This window comes from Amyelois transitella, chromosome 12 (assembly GCF_032362555.1).
Source record: "Amyelois transitella isolate CPQ chromosome 12, ilAmyTran1.1, whole genome shotgun sequence".
NCBI classification, from domain to species: Eukaryota; Metazoa; Arthropoda; class Insecta; order Lepidoptera; family Pyralidae; genus Amyelois; species Amyelois transitella.
This window is the reverse complement of record NC_083515.1, coordinates 4,554,782-4,575,484: the sequence shown is the minus strand read 5'-3', so window position 1 is coordinate 4,575,484 and position 20,703 is coordinate 4,554,782. Positions and strand designations below refer to the sequence as shown.

General features: G+C 33.2%; 1 protein-coding gene across 2 annotated transcripts; it reads right to left on the bottom strand.

The window, feature by feature from the left end:
* Positions 1 to 1,161: 1,161 nt before the first annotated feature.
* Positions 1,162 to 13,494, bottom strand: LOC106142663 (putative inorganic phosphate cotransporter). Of its 2 annotated transcripts, none has more exons than XM_013344516.2 (10): positions 13,192 to 13,494; positions 10,339 to 10,486; positions 8,514 to 8,719; positions 7,139 to 7,375; positions 6,476 to 6,685; positions 5,961 to 6,128; positions 5,293 to 5,509; positions 3,874 to 3,995; positions 3,320 to 3,436; positions 1,162 to 1,961 (listed from the first exon to the last, which is right to left on the bottom strand). In XM_013344516.2, the coding sequence occupies exons 2-10, from the start codon at positions 10,439 to 10,441 to the stop codon at positions 1,737 to 1,739; spliced, it is 1,605 nt and encodes a 534-aa protein (XP_013199970.1). In that variant the 5' UTR covers positions 10,442 to 10,486; positions 13,192 to 13,494; the 3' UTR covers positions 1,162 to 1,736. The 2 variants fall into 2 exon arrangements, with proteins under 2 accessions (XP_013199970.1, XP_060802943.1); XM_060946960.1 differs by having other exon boundaries at positions 13,340 to 13,494.
* Between the last annotated feature and the right edge of the window lie 7,209 nt (positions 13,495 to 20,703).

Genomic DNA, 20,703 nt, shown 5'->3' with positions numbered 1-20,703 from the left:
ACAATAGGATTGAAAACTTACAAGTCGACAATTTTTGCCAGTCTACTGCTTCAAAGACAAATCTTTTACATGAATCTCGAAAATCTGCTTTAGTTAGCTAAATTTACATAACTTTTTTAAGTAATATTTCCATTGCCATTAACAGAAGGCTTTTATGTTACGGAATATTCCACTAACAGGGAATTTTCCTTAATAATTCATTTCATGTTAATGTATTCATGTCGAGTCCCCATTTGTGACGCCTTACACCCCAGAGAACGTCAGTTTATTTCCCAATAACGATTAATGGCTCTCATAACTAAATCTTTCATCAACATTTTCATCCTATTTCGCAGATAATATTCCGTAGTCACACTAGAGGGACAAATCGGTAGTTAAAATATGCACTACAGTAAAGTAAGTAAATTTATGGCTGTACATATGATACTTAAGGTGATCTGTACTTTTAAGAAATTTAAAACTTTCGCGTTGCATTATACTATTTATAAATAAAACAGGTATTAAACGCGCACGTAACACACCTTTAATCTCGGACTTTAAGAACATGATACAATGTTCCGTCATCACCGAGCGACTCACGTCTGAGATAAAAGAAAGGCACGTTACGTATGCGTTTTATACCTGTATTATTTAAACATTTAAGTTGTGCGAATGGGGATAAATTTGAATTAAAAAATATCCTATCAGACAAACAAATAAGTTGTGTCGACTAAGAAAAATAGTTGATTCGTTTCAGTTGTCAGAGTGGAAAGACATATAAATTCAAATACATATATGTATTTGAGTACATCTTAACTATAATAAAATATGTTTAATTTATTCATTAATTCACCTACCACAATGCTCTTTTATATCAAATTGAAAGTTCAAATTTGAATTCGAAATGTGTGTTCATTACTATGACATCTTAAATACCACTAAATACATCTTTTGTCATTTCTTTTGGTTTCACAGCACGAAACAATGTAATTGGTTCATCAATTTTATAGTTATTTATAGGTTAAAATAACAAGTGGCGAATATAATTAACTTTTAATTAAGTTGGTTATTTCAATGATAATAATACTAAATGCCAAATTATTTCACACATTGCAAACGATAGAAGTCCGATAACGTGGTTTAGTAGTTTTCTTAAAATAAGTGGGTAAATAAAACGGGCAATAATTTTCATTTATTTTAATTGCACTTAACATTTGTATATAAAGCATATAAAATAACAAGTTTAGGTATTAAAATTAAATTGGTTCAAAAACTTTTGTATAAGTTAAGTATCCTTTATGTAAGCAACTTTAAAAGTTGAAGAATATTAAGGCAGCAAAAATATAGTCGGAATGTCTTTCTTTGTGGGTTTTTTTTATTTAAGTGAGAATTATTTTCTTGTTTTGACTAGGCACTGGGCTTAAATCCTTAATACTTAAACTAACAAGCAGCTATCTATCATTTTAATAATATTATGCTTATTTTCTTTTACAAAACTTAATGAGTATGAACACAATAATATTGAGTTTCTCTCATATCTAAAACTTGTACTAAATTCAAGTAATTGATGCTATCATACATTTTTAATCAAAACTAATAAAAAATCGACAACAATTTTATACTCATTTTATGAGTGAGTCCTACACACTTTAAAGATTACTTAATGGTTTGGCTACACAAACTGGCCATAGACAAAAAATGTCTACACCTCTCCTTTTCTTTATACTAGGGTCAGATAAAGACAGGTATACATGACGTCACTCTTTCTGATCCTCTTTTCGAGTCAGTTGTACTGCTTCTACTTCATCAGGTATGGTTTCTCTAATGATGGGACCATGCTTCCAGCCTGGTGGGTATCCGTACTGCCGCACGTCATCCCACCACTGTTGCTTGCCATCAGCCCAGATGCAATATACCACATTGGTGCCGACCAATACAGCGAAACACACCCAAAATGCGCCGCGCCATTCTTGTAACGTTGACTGTAAAAAAAGAGATGATCAATTCTGTTTCGAAATATGTACAGATCGAAAAACATGGCCTCCTGTTCTATTCGTACAAAATATAACCATAAAAAGGTCACGTTTCTCTGCGAATTATACTAGAATCATATAGTAAGGTCTGATTTCATTAAAAAGAAAATAATTAACGGTTCTTCCTATTAGTCCCTCTTGACAGAGTGGGCATGGTTCTGACCCGTTCATCGGACAAGGGTTGCTGCATGCTTAATTAATTTTGTTGAGTTTCTTTTATATATTAAATAATTAATTTTTTCACATTTTTATCTTAGGAAAATTCAATTATCTTAATCAAAATCAAAGAGTATATTAATACTACGTTTTATTCAATCGCATCTGTTTATTTCAATTGTCATTCTTATAACATTTTTACAATAATTTTTCGTAGTCTTCTTCTATCGAAAATTCCCATAGAGCGAAGCCGAAACCAAATTTAACTGATTTAAAACTTTAATAAATATCGTATTTATAAATAACCGAGCGAAATTCTAAGTATAGTGTATTAATATTGGTACGAAGTATTGTAGTTCTCGCTCGGTGACCACGGATCATTGTAATATAATTCGAAACATCCGTGATAAAGGTACGTTACGTGTGGGTTTAATACCTATATTATTTACTAAACTATATTAATATAATATTATATTAACCCCCTACTACATTTTTTGTGTGAATAATCTTTATTCCAGAAGAGAAAGAACCATTTAAGGCGCTGTATAATTCCCACATTCGTGACATTCCACATTCGGAATAGGCCTCAATCTTATAAATCTTAATGAACGCCATGTTGCGCCTAGGGCGAACCGCAGGACGCAACCCTAGGGGGTCGAATTAAGAGTAAATACGTAGCTGTTTTTCATCTACGTTACAAAGTACGCATTTAATTCTTTATGTTTTAAATTCAGCCTGAATAATTGGCTGTGCTTTATTTTGTCTCTGGGCGTTATTTTATTTTTTTCTTTAATAGTAAGCTGAAACGGTAGCAATAAGAGATCAAGAAAGAACTCGTGGTTAGTTTTGAATTTTAGATCCCTAATATTTGACCAAAGCTTCGCTTCCGAAGTTCTTGTATGAACACCACAGTGCCTAATCCATTTAGCGAGTTTGTATATAAGCATTTTATTTTTTTTAATTTTACTACAAATTAAACTAAATCTCTAATTGTGATTTAAGTGAATGAAAATCTTACAGTACTTGTGCGTGTGGCCTGGCGTGGCGTATATGATGAAATTTTTTTACAATACGAATGTATTGGCAACTGTGGCAACTGATTTTCGATAAAATAGTGGTAAAATAATAATATCCATAGATATGGTACGTACATTTGGTGTCATTAGCCCTATAAGATATGGCGTCACGATGCCTGCGAAGGTGGACGTTGTGTTGACAAGTGAGGTCAATGACCCGGCGTAGTTAGGTGCGAGGTCTAGAGCATTCACCTGGAATACAATAAAATATGGTTTATAGCATTAGTTATGTACAAACAGATTAAAACAGGGTCCGAAGGACAAAATATATTTCAGGAAGCATTTTCCTGGCTTGGTTCCATATCTGGACAATAGCTGATTATCTGACAAGCCAAAGTTTTTAAGCAAACTGCTGTGTCTTGTCAGTTCTGTATCTGAAGAATTTAAACACAATAGGGAGAACACATTGTTCAACCTGTTGCTACTAAAATCTATAGTAAAGATCTATTGATGGATTACCTTGCATTTAATTTTCACTTGAATCCATTACTCACAAAGCACTGACCATTATTTCCTCAGTTTTACATTTAGGATCCAAAAAAATAATTAAACACGTACAGCAAAGGCGACTCCTGACACCAAGTTGTCAGAATGTTAGTTAATAAACTTCATCCGAATAAACCAATTACCTTCATGCCACTGTAGAAGCCTCCCATCAGAGCTAAGGACAGCACGAAGTAGACCATGGCTGCGGTGCGGTCACAGCCAGCGTATGACGCCAGAATGATGCAAATGGCTGGACCCGTTGCCGCTAAAATATCAATACAACTTTATTGGCATGAAGAAACTTTAGTACTTATGTAATGTACTAATGTAAGGCTTGGTAGTAACGGATAAAAACATGCATTAGTCGTGTAGCGGGAGCGATGATTCGGCTCAACCACCACCAAAGGGAAAATCTTCCGCCAGGCTAGTTGTTATGTTGTTGGCGTGTTTGCTGTTTTTGGCGTGGTTGATGTGTTGTCGAAGGTTGTATATATGCTCCAATCCGTGAAATCTTTGCTTGCGCGATTTAGGTTTTTCGCTGTTTTTGACTGATAGCGTCGCGTAATTCTATTTTTTATTTTTGTGACTTGTGGCGTATAGGTAGTTTTTGCCACAGTCGAATTTTATTTAAACCTTCCATGCCTGGTAGCGAAGAAAAAATAGTGTGTGCCAACTGTTTCTCTTCCCGCCACGAATATAGTTAAGAACGGATTGTCTTACCCACTTCAAATTCTCTTTCTACTTGTGACAATCTCTGAATCCCAATGACCTTCTTCAGATTGTAACTTGTCTATGTGTATGAGAAGAATAAGTAAGTGTTTGATTTATTAGTATAAAAAGGTTGTGCATAAGCATTAACAAAGATACACTTGGGTTAAACAAAATCTTATCAAGATTTTAATGGACGTTTTGTTTGAAAAACGTAACAACATCTAACATTGTTTGTGTTTGTATTGCTCTCCTCTCAACGCCAAATAGGTCATCAATCATTCTCAACGCTAGAGTCCTATTTACTCTGTAGTTAAACTCAGTCGCAAGCGAATAAGCACGTGCGCTGACGTAAACAAACATTAAGAGTGGCACAGACTGTTAACTCTCTAAAGTACCTATCAAGATACAACTGGACCATCAATATTTCACAATGCGATTTGTGTTATAGTAGTAGAATCTATTATCGAATTAGCAGGTAAAACACATGTGTTAATACTGGTATTATACCAAAATGTGGGAAGGGTAAAAGTTACAGAAATCATAAAAATATAAATTATTCAAATTTCTGTGGGTAAATAGTGACTCAATCGTAAAGGACGTCAAGCTTTGCCGAAGCACTACATGTAATGTGTCCTTTTGAGTCTTTATAAATTATAAATAATTTTGATTTTTTATGCTATTTTGAGAGCTTATTTTTTATTAACACGCTGTGATTAGAAAAAAAAAAAACTTATAACGTAAAAGTTAAAGTTCGAATAAGCAAAAGCAATATGAATCACACACAATGTAGATAGTAGTTGGCAACAAACGCAAGCTTGCCAGAGTACCAATAACATACAACAGAAAATTACCAATCGTAGTGTGTATAATTCTTCCAGTTTTGATCGTATGCCAGCCTTTTTTGATGCACAAGTCACAAACGAAGCCAAATAGGAAGGAACACAGCCACATGGCCATGTATGGCAGAGCGGTCAGTGTGCCAGTGGTCGCAATGTTGAATTTGAGGACATCGTGGGAATATTTCGGGAGATCAGTGACCATTGTGTAGTAGCCCCAGTCGTGACCAACCTGAAAATAAATTATGAACGTGTAACTTAAAAAAAAGGTTGATTTTAGAACCTCCTCCTTTTCGAAGTCGGTTAATAAGAAAACAACTATATACCTTCACAATATTACATCATTCCCTTTCATTTTTCTACAGAAAAAAAAATATAAATTCAATACCGTTTAAAAGAGTGGGTGAAAATAATGAAACAGTCTTGTCAAAATATTTCTATCTATTTAACGCATTAAACGTAACGTCTCTTCCTTACGCTTTAAACATGTATGTTTAAATATATAGATATGCTAAACTTAAACACCATTCTGAACTTCTCTACCCCTCCATAACTTTTAAACGACTTAACTAATTTACACATACATTGCAGCTTTATTATTCCCGACTGACGTAAGCTAAGTAACGTCGTATTAAATATAGTGTACCTACATTATCTTAGTATATACATGGGTAGGTACTCACAGCAGCCCAGACTAGTGCCCAGACTGGCGCCGAACGCAATATGCCCTTCCAAGGCACAGGATCCTTCGCTCCATGGCTGTCAGCTGTAGTCACATTGTTGTTCAAATACGTCAATTCCTTCTTTGAAATGTAAGGATGTGTGTTCGGCGTGCTGTAGCATAAAAGGCTCTGAAAATAATTTTGAAAATAGAAGTTAAGTTTAAGGGTGAAATGGTTCTTTGTAGTGTGATATTACCTTATAATCTGGATAATGGATATAATTAAATCATCTTCGTCTCTAGAGAGGTGAAGATGTAACCGAGACTAACGTTAGGAGAAAGAAGAGGTTCTTTGCAAACAGTTACAATGAAGACTTTATTTTCCAACATAATTAACTCAAAAATAATAATAATAACTTTACCGTGGGTCACATAAAAAGTATATTACCTTTGTATTACTGACATATGTAAACATTTTGTAAGTTGTATACTTTTCTTAATATAGCCCACTGAACATAAACATAAAAATAATCTCACCCATAAAATGAACCACAAAATGCCGAAGCCGCCAAAGAAATAGAACACATATGCCCAGTCTCTGCCTTCAGATAGGAGAATTCCAGACATGAAGGAACCGAAGATGTTGCCAATCTGCGCCCCGCCGAAGACTAGGGCTCCTTGGAAGGAGCGCTCGTGGGGCGGCACCCATCTGGCCAGCATGATCATGAGAGCCGGCATTGTAGGTCCCTGGAATTTGTATAAGCTTCATTATTTTTATTTCATCATCTTTTGGGTGTTTGTTCCCATCCTTTTTCTCTATAGATTCTTAAAATATTAGAAAATAAAATTATTGCTTCTCCTCATAGCTAAAGTATAAATGAAAAAATAAGAACAATTGTGTCTACCCTAGGGACCCTGGAGTCCTAAAGACCTTTTATATTACCTTTGTAATAAATTTTTACTTACATAATGCCAAAAGGCATCCTACTTCAGACTTACCTTAACACCAAATCCATTTTAACATACGTTTTGCGACTAACTTCCCAACAAAATAGGGTCCATTTTTTACTTACTAATTGAAAATTCCAGCTCCTATCTCTAACTTTTAATAAGTCTGCACTCGAATGGCTATATAAAATTAATAGACTAAATGAAATCCATTCGGTTATAAAATCATAATTAAATATAAAATATACCAACCTCGCCCATTCCCTGAAGAATACGTAATATGAAAAGCCAAGTGGCGCCGCCTGCCCTCGTCACGATCGGCGTCAGAAAAGTGAATAGGGCGGTACTCAACAACCCTAGACCAAGGGTCCATTTTCCCCCCACTTTCTCCGCAAAGTACCCTCCAGGGACCTGAGTAGCCGCGTATCCATAGTAGAACCCGCTCAAAATCAGACCTTGGGTAGCTTGATCCCATTCGCCGATTGCGTACTAGAACAAAAATATGAAATTAAAAAAATAATAATAATGAAGAATTTCTTCGTTTGAGTTTCTAATGTCATAGAAATAAAATTGGGATAATTTGTCTTACATATGTATGTCTTTACCGATGTCTATGAATATTTTGAACAGAGTGGACAATTTTCGTCATGAACTAATCAAAAAAGTTGAAACATTATCAATCTTTTCGTACAGAAAAAGACTGTAAATTTTGGCCAACTGCATAAACTCTTAAGCTGATCTTTATGTAACAACTCCATGCCTAATATTGCGATTACCAATGCGCTACTTATTATGAAATGAATGTAATTTCATCTGCTATAAGAACAAATCTCTATAAAACCTAGGTAGCTATTCGTAGAATATATGTATGTAGTCATGAAGTATTCAAATTGTTGCAAAATATTAAAATTTTCTCTTGCAATGCGGATGACCTTATTAAGTGCTAGAACGAGTCAAATTATTAATTTTTGTCAAATAAATTTATAGTCTAAAAATAACTATGACTAAATAGAATCCCTTTGACAAAACCCACAATTAATAATAATTGCCTGATCCGATCATGTCATGAAATTTCAAGGACTGTTATTTAACGGGACGTTAGTCAGCTTTGCCTTAATTACAAGGACAATTTTGTTACGATGGCGACTTCCAATTAACCATGATAATTAACATTACGAAACTTTAAAGCCTCGTAGCATCCTCATAAATAAAATTATGTCAAGGCTCTCTGAATAAGAGTAGGGATGGCTTTGGTTTTTTACAGATGTTTCAACTAATTTAAATTTCTGCAAAGTAAAATATTTATTGTTGATTTCAAAGTTATGGTGTTGGCTTACTAAGCTAAACTACTTTATTTTTGCGCAAAATATTTGTCAAAGATTTTCCAGTCAGGCCGTTAGGAAAAAACAGGAGTGATTTTATCCTACAATAACTTGCTAAATTTATCACAGTATAACAGCGGTCACTATATAACTCTTGCTGTACACCTTCATGGACGCATTAGATAATATCACTTAATTTACCGTCAATGGTTTAATCAGAACTATGCGTACCGTAACCTTGGAAAAAACTGATAGGACACGTTTAGCTGACGACTTTTTTTTTATTGCAACTTTTTAATACTCACTGGATTTTCAACTACAACAGATGTGGTGTTAGTGACGTCAACATCATCACTCGGGCACGCAAACTCATCAACATAAACTTGTTTCGTCTTGTTCACTCGAACCATCTGAGTTATGGCTAAGTTGAGGCAGACTCGCATTGTATAGGCATTGCAAACGCCGAGCAAACCCATGACTCCGAGTATATAGCGCTGAGGGATGAAACAACCTGAAAGTTAAAGAAACATATATTTTACAAAATATATAACTGTGGCTGCTCTCCCGTGTGATCGAAACCATCTTACTTCTTGACGGTCTTATATACATATATTACAGCCTATTTTATTTTAAATGGTCCAGCAGCAGTAGCCAATTCTCACAAGACTTGAAGGAGATGCTTTGCTTGATAACTTTGATGTATATCGTAAGCAGCGATTAAAGGAATAAGAACCAACAACTTATGTATGAATAATTAAAACTTGAGGTCAGGTAGACCGTAAAATACATCACAATTCTTTTTATGACCTGGAAAAAGTTAGTTTTATTGAAATTTTGAAAGAATTATTGTAGTTTAAAACTTTAGTCTCAATTACGCAATTGAATAATATTTGCACATATCTATATGATATTATGATATAAATATTTAGATAATTTGAAACCAAGATTTAGTTATCGCAGTTACCGGTAGCGAAAATAGTTGTAGAGACCTGATGAAATAATTCTTATGTAATAAAAAGGTATATTTCTATAACACCTTACTTATTATTATAACAGCATATAATGAAATTTGTTAAGTTTACGGTTTAAGTTTATTTTGATTGAACCTCAAACCTGGACAGGACCTCGGGGTCCGTCTTTAGCTACGATCTGAGACTGAGTCTGCCGGTGTCACTAGACCCATGGGATTAGTGTCACTAGTGTGCAGATTTCCTCACGATAATTTGTTACCGTTAGAGTTTGTAGATCCTATGCTTCAACGAAAAGAGATATAGTTTTATAAAAACATTCTCCCCACATTCCCACATTTCATCATTTTATCACTTTCTCACACAATTTTCCAGATAAGTTCAAAGTTGCATACGGAGCTTATCGCCTTGGGAATATTAGACCGTTGACTGCGGCAACATTTCTGCAATGTCAATGAACTTAAGTTGCGATGTATGTGCCATAGAAATTGCATGCCATAACACAAAGCAAGTTTGCTGAGAAAGTCTGCGTGGGAAGACCTACTTCTGTATTCAATGCCAACTTACTAATGCATTTCCCTGGATGTGAGTTTAATCAAAATGCAATGCTAATGAATGTGTACAACGCTTACAGTCCAAGGTTTATTATGTATTTATGTTATCGGTGGTCGGTTCTGTTATAAAACAATTCAAATGGCCATAACTAATTTCAGACTGTTGTAAAGTTTATATTATTCTTTAGAGCTAAGGTTACTAGGGAGTTAACTAGAGTATAAAGGTCAGTTTTTACTGAGATGAGAAGCGAAACTACTTTTAGCCAGATTTTGACCTTTATCTAGATACAAAAAGATGATCCCCTCTGCGTGGCTAACTTTGATTTGCTCTATGATAAGTCGTGTGCAGCATCGCGTCGTCGTCTCGATATGAACTGACCCTTAGCATTAAAGATCGATAAGTAGGGGTGTGTTTTAGTCAAATTCTTAAAGATTAAGGAAACGGTGACTTGCCGCTGTTTTAAGTTAATTATCTGGTTCCTTTATTGTTTTCTGGTTGAGTGGAAAAGATAAGTCCGCCTTTACAAGTGATTTTTTTCTCTGACTCAAAACTCGATAGATATTTTTCAAGCTTTAATTACCAAACAAGGAGATTTACTTATACTTACATGATCGCAAAGTTCTTGTCAATGCATTGTCTACAGGCCTGGTGACCCTGGTCTTCTGACCCAGAAGTTTATGCGCCTGCGCTGGACCATCACGATCCTCCATTTTTGGTTTTAGCGGTTTTTCAAAATCTGATTACAAAACGTTAACCTGAAAACAAAACAATGTACATTCGTTTACTAACAATAAATTCATCTTATTCACCAAATTTTAGGAAGTTAGCAAACAGGCTATTTTCTGTTTATAATACACGTTAAAAATAAACAATTGAAAAATGCATTCGACTAGAAACAATTGATTGGTTGTGCTATAATGAATAGTGATAGTTTGAATCATATTGTATTTAACACTTGATTAGTTCTTTGGTGAAAATTAATAGTTTGAATTATATATTCAAGATAAAACATGAACAAATAAAATACTATTTGATTTTTTCAGTTAATAATAAGATCTTTTTCATTATTTATATTGTAGAGAATTTTTTTTCATATTTTCTTTCTTTTTAAATTGATTCGATATAAACTAAAAACAATAAATTTAAAACTTTTTGCACTTAGGAGTAACATAGCTACTTATTTTTGGAATTTACACGGGTACGGGATAAAACGAAATTATTAAATTAACTTTAACAGAGCTGCTATTCATCGCTTTATGGTAATAAATATTACATTTTATTGTTTTTAAATTATAGCATGGATCTGTGGCAAAACAACAGATGACATTTGTAACAAGGGCAGACAAAAGCAACTCAATAAAAACATTTTTAACAAACGTAATTGTAATCAAGCTACATTAGTAGATACTATACTAGTATCTTTTCAAATACCTACCTGTCGAATAGATACATACTTAATTCGTATTACGTAGTTAGTACCTGTTGAAGGTCGTATCTACAGTTTTATTGTTGCTATATAAAGTAGTAGTTTACATATTGTTAAATTCTCGACGACCTCTGTGGCGTACCGGTAGTTCGATTGTCTGTGACACCGGAGGTCCCGGGTTCGAAACCCGGTCAGGGCATGATGAGAAAAAAACTTTTTCTGATTGGCCTGGATGATTCTTGGATGTTTATCTTCTTATGTCTGACTTCGAGGCTAACTCAATCTGTGTAATTTGTCCCGTATGTATTTATTTATTTATATTGTTGAATTATGTAACAATTGATAAGTTTTTAATAAATCTTCATTTGACGTGTGGTCCCCGGCACCAATAGATAAAAAGAATAGGACCACACCATCTCTTTCCCATGGATGTCGTAAAAGGTTATAAACTTAAGATGTTTCTTTTAGGCGTCAAGCTAGCAACCTGTCACTATACGAATCTCAATTTTATCATAAACCAAACAGCTGAACGTGGCCTATTAGTATTTTCAAGACTGTACTGTTCTGGCTCTATCTACCCCGCAAGGGATATAGACGTGATCATGTATGTATGTATGGATTCATTTTGAAAATATACATACTGTAACACTCATGAAACTGACGCTTCCAACTTTTAACTCAAATATTTTAATCGCTAAGACGCTATGGACGCTATTGTTTTTATTTTTCATCACTATTTTATTTTAAACAAACTATCTCAACAATCCTATCCTAGACAGTTTTATTTTTTGCCTTTTTCATTTTTGATGGGCTTTGATTTATTTTTTGGTTTTTTAATTTTTATGATTTTTCAAATACTTTTGATCTTTTTTGTTGTTCTGACGTCCACCGAATACTGCTCGGTCACCCAGGTACAGATTTTTAAAAGACAAAAATACGCCATGTTACACATCACTCTTATCATGTTTGTACTGCGCGCTGTTTGATCGCAAATATTTCTGTAATGTGCAAATAATTTTATTAGTATCCTGTTGCAGCATTATGTAACATTGATTATTGTTGGTTGACATAAATTTTCACACTGTTGTTTTACGGTTTTTGTAATATTTGAGTGTAATTTATATTTGAGTATCTCTATTTAAGTAGAAAGTATTTAAGGCAAAATTTTTGAAATTCATCGTTTTGTGAGATTTTTATTTAGCACAACACAAACGGCTTAGGGTTAAGTATCTGTTAACCGCATATTTTAAACAGAAGTAAGGATATCACACTCAACTGAAATGGCGACCAAATAAACTAAAAACAAGGAAGAAGATATTGCTGATATATCAATAATGAATACGCAGATTAACCAAATAAATTTAAAAAGCATATTATATCTTATTATTATCAATTCATAGGTCAAACTTTTATACAGATTCAGCTAGAATTTGGCAAGAACAAAGATAACGATTTCATTATAAGTTACAAACATACCAACATTCAGTCAATAATAACAGAAACTCTCGCATTAAAAACGAAACAAATACTATTTTCAAAATACTTAAATTAATAAGAATGTATGGAAAATAGAAGAATACTTTAGTGTGTAGGCATTTATATGTAATACATAGCCTACACTGGAACCACGTTTTTTATAAAGTATCATAACTCGTAAGAGTTATTCAGGGATTCCATGGAAAGTGATTTTTATGAATGTATTGTTTATTATTATATTGTATTGTATATTATTGTATAAACTCACGAGCCCATTTACACTTAAAATCTTGTTAGCCATTGTTTATTGCTTTTGAGATTTTCCTTATTTATTCTTTCTTTATTTTATCTAAAATTGGTCTATTCATTATGTTATTCACTGTACGTTTTTTATTATAATATGTACATAATTATTTTTTTTGCCATGTTTGCATTTTAAGTAAATATTTTGTTAATGTAGGACCTATTATTAAGAACTTCGAAATACCAAAGAGACTAGAAATTTAGTATTATTTCGGAAATAGTAAAGCATAATTTAGTTTAAATAAAAAGACTTACAGGAAGAAGTTATCCTTAATAATAAAAAAGTGTACTATTCAACCACTCAAACTTTTTTTATTACAAAAAAGTTGCTCCAGAGAAACTCGTCGTCATGCCGCTAAAGGTGTGAAAACACTGATCCCAAACAAAACTAAATGCCACTGACCTATAACCGCGCACTGAAAATACACGAAAATTTCAGTTATTCAACCTTGCACACAACTACATTGTACACATCCACTATCACAATTACACTGAATGACATGCGTACGCGAATAACATTTTATAAGCATTTATCAATACGATGGATCAAGTAACAGACGAGCGACTCTATCGGTTATGTGGCGAATATTGTCATCTCTCGGTGCCCACGCGCATACCACGTTTGCCTTGGGCGAACCACCAACACGGACCTTCGGACCAATCCAGTCGAAGTTTTACCGAGTAAGGTGCTTCTGTGGTCAAATACACCGCATGGGATTATGTTACGTCGGTTAATTTGGTTAAGCTTGCACTATTAAGTTCATTGTGAGTTATTTGTGAATTAGATTTGCACATAACTAATAGGTACTTAGGCCAAAAAAGTTTCAATTTCATTAACTTATTGAAATCAACTAGCTATATTGGTTTACAAATATAAATTAAATAGATAGTATCGTTGAGTTAGTATCTCGTAACATGAGTCTCGAACTTACTCCGAGGCTAACTCAATCTGTGTAATTTGTCCCTTAAGTAAACATACATATATTTATTTATTTAAAATATTATACGGTGTGAAAAAATTTAAACGAAATACATAATTATTAAACGTATAATTCCTTTTATCAATCCCGTATTAATTTAATATTAAACTGTGTATTTCATTTTTTGATAACTCCATATTTTAATTACCTACTAAATTAGGATTTCATAAATTATTATAAAGTTTTCATTACATTTCAGTGGCATTGTTTTTGACTCAATATTCGGAATTATATTCAAAATTCTAAGATATTATGTTTACAAATTATTTTCTCCATATTTGAGTGTGCCAACTCTCTTCAAATTCTCTTAAGCTTCTTCTGTGCTCAACTTGTCATAATTATAAATAGCGACTTGCTCCGGCTTCGTAAAGGTATCATTTATAGATATAAACCTTCCCCAGAAAACCATCTATCAAACATTTAAACAAGAACAATATTCGTCCACAACTACCGAGATTAATGCATACATACAGGCAAAGAACTTGGGGAACCTTGTCTAATATGTAGTGATGAGCCATTCGTGATCATCAGTAAGTATGAGGAACAATGTAAGTACAAATTGCTATATCTATATAAAATTATATGTAATGTATGGCCCTATCAATCATGTGACTAATAATTTAACACTCCTTTTAGAACTTCAGTGTTAAGTGTATGATGTCATGAAACTGGATATGATGTTTACCCATAGCTAATTACTAGGCACAGAATTGCTTAGTAAGCAATTTAGGCTTATGGGCGCCATAAATAAATTTGTTGTTGAAATTGTTTATTTATTTTACTTAGCAGTTATAATATAGATAATTTATCGAATCGACTTTATTAATAACAAGAGAGTGTAAAGAAATGAGATATTATATTCTTATTAGATATTATATTATAGTCCATGAATGCAAAATGATGACATTATCAACTTAAATTTGGCGCCCATGCTAGTTTAATAATGAAGAAAAATATAGCTAGTATTTCTTTACTTTCAGCACAGATTGCAAAGTCAATCAAACAAAAGCCTTCTAAACTTGGGATTCTTCTTTTAGGTAATGGGCTCGACCTATCATATCTCTGAATCTGAATTCCATATTTTAGCTAGTCTTGTGACTGCGAGTCTTGTGATCGGCTCTATCTACTCCGTAGGGAAAAAAGCCATGATATATTATACCGAAACCGCCGAGCTTGCATGAAGAGAGTTACATATGTATGTGAATGAAGCGAAAGAAGTATGCTGAGATCGTGGCAAGTGGAAAGATGTAGCCTCTGCTTACCCCTTTGGGAAAAAGGCGTGATTTTATGAACGTATGTATTATGTCGTCTTAAGAAAATAATCTTCATCCTACTTATGTACAAATTAAGCTCTTTGATAAGAAACAGATACGTCAAACACTCTTCTTTTTGCAAATGAATTAAACATATCAATTAATAGTTGAAGTAGATTCACATTCATTATCTGAATGCTAGCTCATAGCTTATTAAGGATAGAGTTGGTCCAGTTTTCATTTACTTTTACAATATTCATAAAACAACATTTACAAAGTATGTCAGTTTATTTATGGGCTAACGTTTATTCGTGACCAACGCATTAATTAAAATAAAAAAAAATAAAAGAGACAATTTTTAATACAACCAATTTTTTAATCTAACAATAAGTATTGCAATAAAGAACAATCTAGTTAAAACTTTATAATCTGATAATATTGATATCGGAATGAACTTGACATCGAAATTTATTACGCTATAAATACAGTAATGGCCCAGTATCGAATGGTATCAGTATTTTGTATATACACTTATATATTTGTATATCCTAAATATGAAGTTATTAGGTTGCGAACAGACTACATATATACATTATTAAGATATATTATCCTATTACAATGTACTCTTAATTGCTATTAACATATGGCAATACTTAATACACAGTGAACCAAAATTCATTGGTTCATACTTTGACACATATATATGTATGTATTAAAGTCCTTTTATTTTCTTATATTATTATTTTTTTCTATAATTTATAAGTAATGTATGAACAAAATTTGGCTACCGGTCATTAGGCGACAACGAACAAATGAAAAAACTGAAAAGTTTAAAGATTTTTTGCTATAATATATGATAAATGATAGAATAAAACGTCTATAAATTGTGTTAAAAAATATCATGTCTATATGTTTTATTAGTTTGTTATTCAGAAATGAAAACAAATTTTAAATCACTATTACAAAGATATACCTAATGATTATCTTCTGCTTTTATTGTAATCTTATAGGAAGACTTTTCCTTATTTTGTAAACATTCTTTGAATTGATATTTTGTTTGTTCATACATACATATATCAGTTTCTGCGAATCATGATTTAATCATAATAAAATACTCTTTATTAATAAGTAATGTATAACCAAAAATATTAAAAATAACATTTAGGTCAATATTCTAAATCATTAACCTAAAAATGTCATTCGTAATTCATTTCGGCGAAACTTCGATCTGTTTAATATCAGATGTCTGAATATACTAGAATAATACATGGTTTAGCATAAATAGAAGTGACCTTGAGAATAATTGTCCGGATATTTTATACTTTTTTGTTCAAATTTAAAATTTAAATTGCACAGACGTGGGCAGTTAAAGGTACAATCAACTTTATACTACTGATTACCACGATTCCACGTTCCATTGATGTTTTAAAGTTTTACACGAATAGAAGGCAGACTTTATTGTCATTATATCATAAACTATTAATACAGCAATTTTTGTACATACTTAAATTTGTACACGCGCTTTCGAAAATGGCTTTTACGAATATGTAAAAATTTGTAATAAATATGCACACGGGGGCAAAAATCGATCTAGCTGGGGTCCACATCCAAATTATTTTTCTTTATAAGATGGGTACAATAATTACGTCGCCGCACCGCTCTGGTCAGCGTGTCAGCCTATCATGGAGGTTCGACTCTCAACTATAGGTATACAGAGCTTTTTTTTTACTATACTTATTTACTATACATAATTTTTTAACAATAAAAGAAAACTTTATAAACTCTCCTCGGTTGACAAAGTACTGTTCTATTAACGGAGCGTGATATCATATAAAAGCAGAACAGGTTTTCAATTTAATTATGTCAAGAAATAACTACGATAATACTTTACTTATCCGCCTGTCTTGTCTTTGCCTGTCTTGTAAGTCTTGCCCATATGACTAGCTTAACATTTTAGAAAATTTCAATTTGTAGCTGTATATTCCAAAAAATATATTGCCTAACTACTGGTATCATCGCTAATCGAATAAAGCGTTATCACTTGTTATGAAATAGCATAGTAGACACATCACTATCGTTTATCAGTCATTTAAACCTTGTAGTAAGGTGAAGGACTAATCCGAAATAAACATGTCTGAGAGTGATTTTAATGTAAATTGTCTTTGTAAATTCAAAGTCTATTATATATTATAAGTCATATTTAAAATCTATGTTTCTTATTTATATTACTTACAAATATAAAAAAATGTGACCACTTAACCACAAGCATTGCAAAAATTTACGGCTTATTCAAAATTGTATTGAAAAAAAAAAGATAAAAATACTAAATTTGTAACAAAATATAATCTTACAATACAACAATAACTTCACATTTTAACTGAACAAATAAAATACTACATTACCAATTCTTATTGTAACATCAAAAATCCTTGATATTCATGTTAAGCACATGTATATTTTCTCAACCATATGAGTGACATACTTACCAACTAACCTCATATCCATAAACATACGTAAAAAATCGCCATATGCACTCATGAGTTGATAAATGAGGGTACTTTATTGTAATGGCTTCCTATGCTGTTCACGCTCTGATGCATCAGTATGGATCCGACCTTGAAACAGTTAAAAAAAAATCATATACAGCTATCGACATTCCTTTGAACGTATTTTAAATTACAGACCTATTGTAAAGTGTGTGCATATTAAATTTATTCATTTCTCTTTGTATGCTGGTCTGTAATAAAAGAAAATACTTTCTCCTACGCATCAAATCCAGCAAATTCAAAAATTTAAGTTATAAATTATTAACGAATTTCGTGAGGCATAGAGGAGAGCAAGATGATCTGATCAGTCTTATTTATCATAATTTTTAAGTGATTTGCAATCTACCGATACATCAATCATAAATTTATTTTGTGTAATTTTTTTGACGAAGTCGTACTATCTTTGTATTCTAGAAATAACTGATATTCTACGGCCTTGAACCAAGTTCCCGAGATTTTACTAGACGCTACTATCTTTTGTGATACTGCTAGGTATATATATACTGACTAGGCTAATATTTAATTAATTATATCAATCAACAATTTTAGGTCGTTTTCACACATTATGTGACTTGACTGTGCTTCGACTTTTTGACCTGAGTCCAACGATGGCATAACGAGGGATGTTATTTGAACGTACTTCTTCGCATTTAAATTTCAAATATTTGAAATAGAAGAATTTAACATAACTATTTAACCCAGAGTTTAAATTCTAACGTGGTAGCAAAAACTCGACTTCTAAATTGATAAAAATTTGACAATCATAATCACATAAAACTCAAACAGAAGCGAAGGATTAATTCACAGATAGATATATAACTTTTATTTATTTAAAGTTCATTTATTTAGAACTGCAGCATCTCTTTCCAACAACAATTACTTTAACGATAGTCTAAATTAATACTGGAACTATTTATTGTATTTCCATGTATGCCCTTTTCTGAACTAAAACATAGGGCCCCAGCAACACAACGTTACTAAGTCATGGCCAAAAGCATTACAATGAAACATTATTGTGATTAAAAAAAATATACTTACTACTCGTTAGTGCAAGGGCCGAGCACACATATCTTAATATCAGAGAATAATTACGTGATTTAAATTATGGCCAATAAAAACAGTAGTTTTTAAGGATATTTTGATTATTTAAAAAAAAACTTCAAATATTGAGATATGGCAAATGATATTACACAAGCTAAATGTAGTAATCTTTATAAGCAAAACTGTGTTATTGTAAAATAAAAGTTTTTTTTTTGTAAATCATGTTAAATAATATAAATACTTACTAAATAATTCTTTTATTACATACATCTTCTTATTATTATTATATCTCATTTTTTCCTTTTCTCCTCAGATGAGGGTAAATTTTCTTCTAACGCGGGTCGTGACCAAGCGATAGAAGCAGAAGATAGATAGAAGAGGTTACCTAAATAGAAAAGTTAGATGAAATGTTAGATGAAGTTAAAAACTTTCGGGTTATTCCACTCTTTGTTTTGAAACATCCATTTCAGGGAACTTTTCTATAAATTTTATTATTATTATTTATTATTATTATACTTATAATAAATCTGTAGAGAGGTCAATTCTGTACATGGAATATATTTTCAAAATAACTATCAGGGGGTGATTAGTGATCGATACTGATGCCAAAAATGCAATCAGTAAAATTTTTGTCTGTCTGTCTGTCTGTATGTTCTTTATAGAAACAAAAACTACTTGACGGATTTTAACGAAACTTGGTACAGTTATTCTTCATACTCCTGAGCAGGTTATAGTATACTTTTCATTATGCTACAATCACTAGGAGCAGAGCAGTGAAAGCAAATGTTGGGAAAACGGGAGAAGTTACTTGATTTTTTAAGCTACCGTCGCGTGTGCAGCCTTAATGGTTAAAGATACAGCGAATACATGTATAACGGAAATATTCTACATAAAATTATTAAAAAAATATCCCCAGACAGCATAAGTCTATCTTTTATGGTTGACTCACAATTACACGTGTAATTCCTAAAAGCTTAGCAGTTCGGAGATTTCTGATTATATTTCTTTACTCTGATGTTTATAATACCAATAACACTCACACTCATTCATAATTCTTAAAAGTTAATATAAGTACCTATTCAATAAAAAAAGAATCATCGAAATCGGTATAGAAACACCAAACTTATACATGAAATGAAATACGCTATCAAGCCATCGCGCGTAAATACTGAATCATGCTAAAAGGATTATTTTTGCGTAACGGTTACCGCGCTCGACGCGGCTAGCGGCGGCAGGGTAGAAAAGGGGCAGGAGGCGAGCGCAAGCTTCATGACCAAGGCAGCCAGGGGGAGACTTCACGCAGTTCTCTCCTCCAGCCTCCCCCTGAGGACGAAGCTCGGGATCTACCAAACGTACGTCAGATCCCGCCTCACGTACGCGGCCCAGGCGTGGTACGCATTCTGCTCTGAGACCAACAGGAGAAGACTCAGAGCCCAAGAGAACCAAAGTCTCAGAGCAGTCGTCGGAGCCCCGCGCTACGTGAGGAACTCGACGATCCTCAGGGACCTGAAGTGGGAGAACCTAGATATACGAAAGGGCGGACGCGTCATCACACAGCCACCTGCGCGGCATCTCGCCGCTCCACGCCCGCCCTCCGGGCCGTCGGGTGAAACTCTCCCCTCGCTGCCTTGCGGCAGACGTCGTCGACCAGTGACGACGCCGCCGCCGATGGGAACTCCCAGTGTATGAAGTCGTGAAGACCCAGGCCGTCACGGCCGCCCCATCGACCTGCCTACAGTCGTAGGCAGCGATGATGCTATTGAAGAGGGCCAAAAGCCCTCACCAATCTACTCCGACTCCCCTAAGGGTGTATAGGAAGACCCGACGACGGCAATAGTATTGCACAGGCGTTTCAACTTTATTTTTATTTCTTTTTCTTTTGTAAGTTGTAGGTACATATTTCTGGTTATAATTCTATTACAATATTTTTTTTAGTTTAAATAGGCA

Coding starts and splice junctions, on each gene's coding strand:
- LOC106142663 (XM_013344516.2), bottom strand. CDS start 10,441: ATGGAGGATCGTGATGGTCCAGCGCAGGCGCATAAACTTCTGGGTCAG. Junction 6,686..7,138: donor TTCTTCAGGGAATGGGCGAG/GTTGGTATATTT, acceptor TACAAATTCCAG/GGACCTACAATGCCGGCTCT. Junction 1,962..3,319: donor TAGGGCTAATGACACCAAAT/GTACGTACCATA, acceptor CTTTTTTTACAG/TCAACGTTACAAGAATGGCG.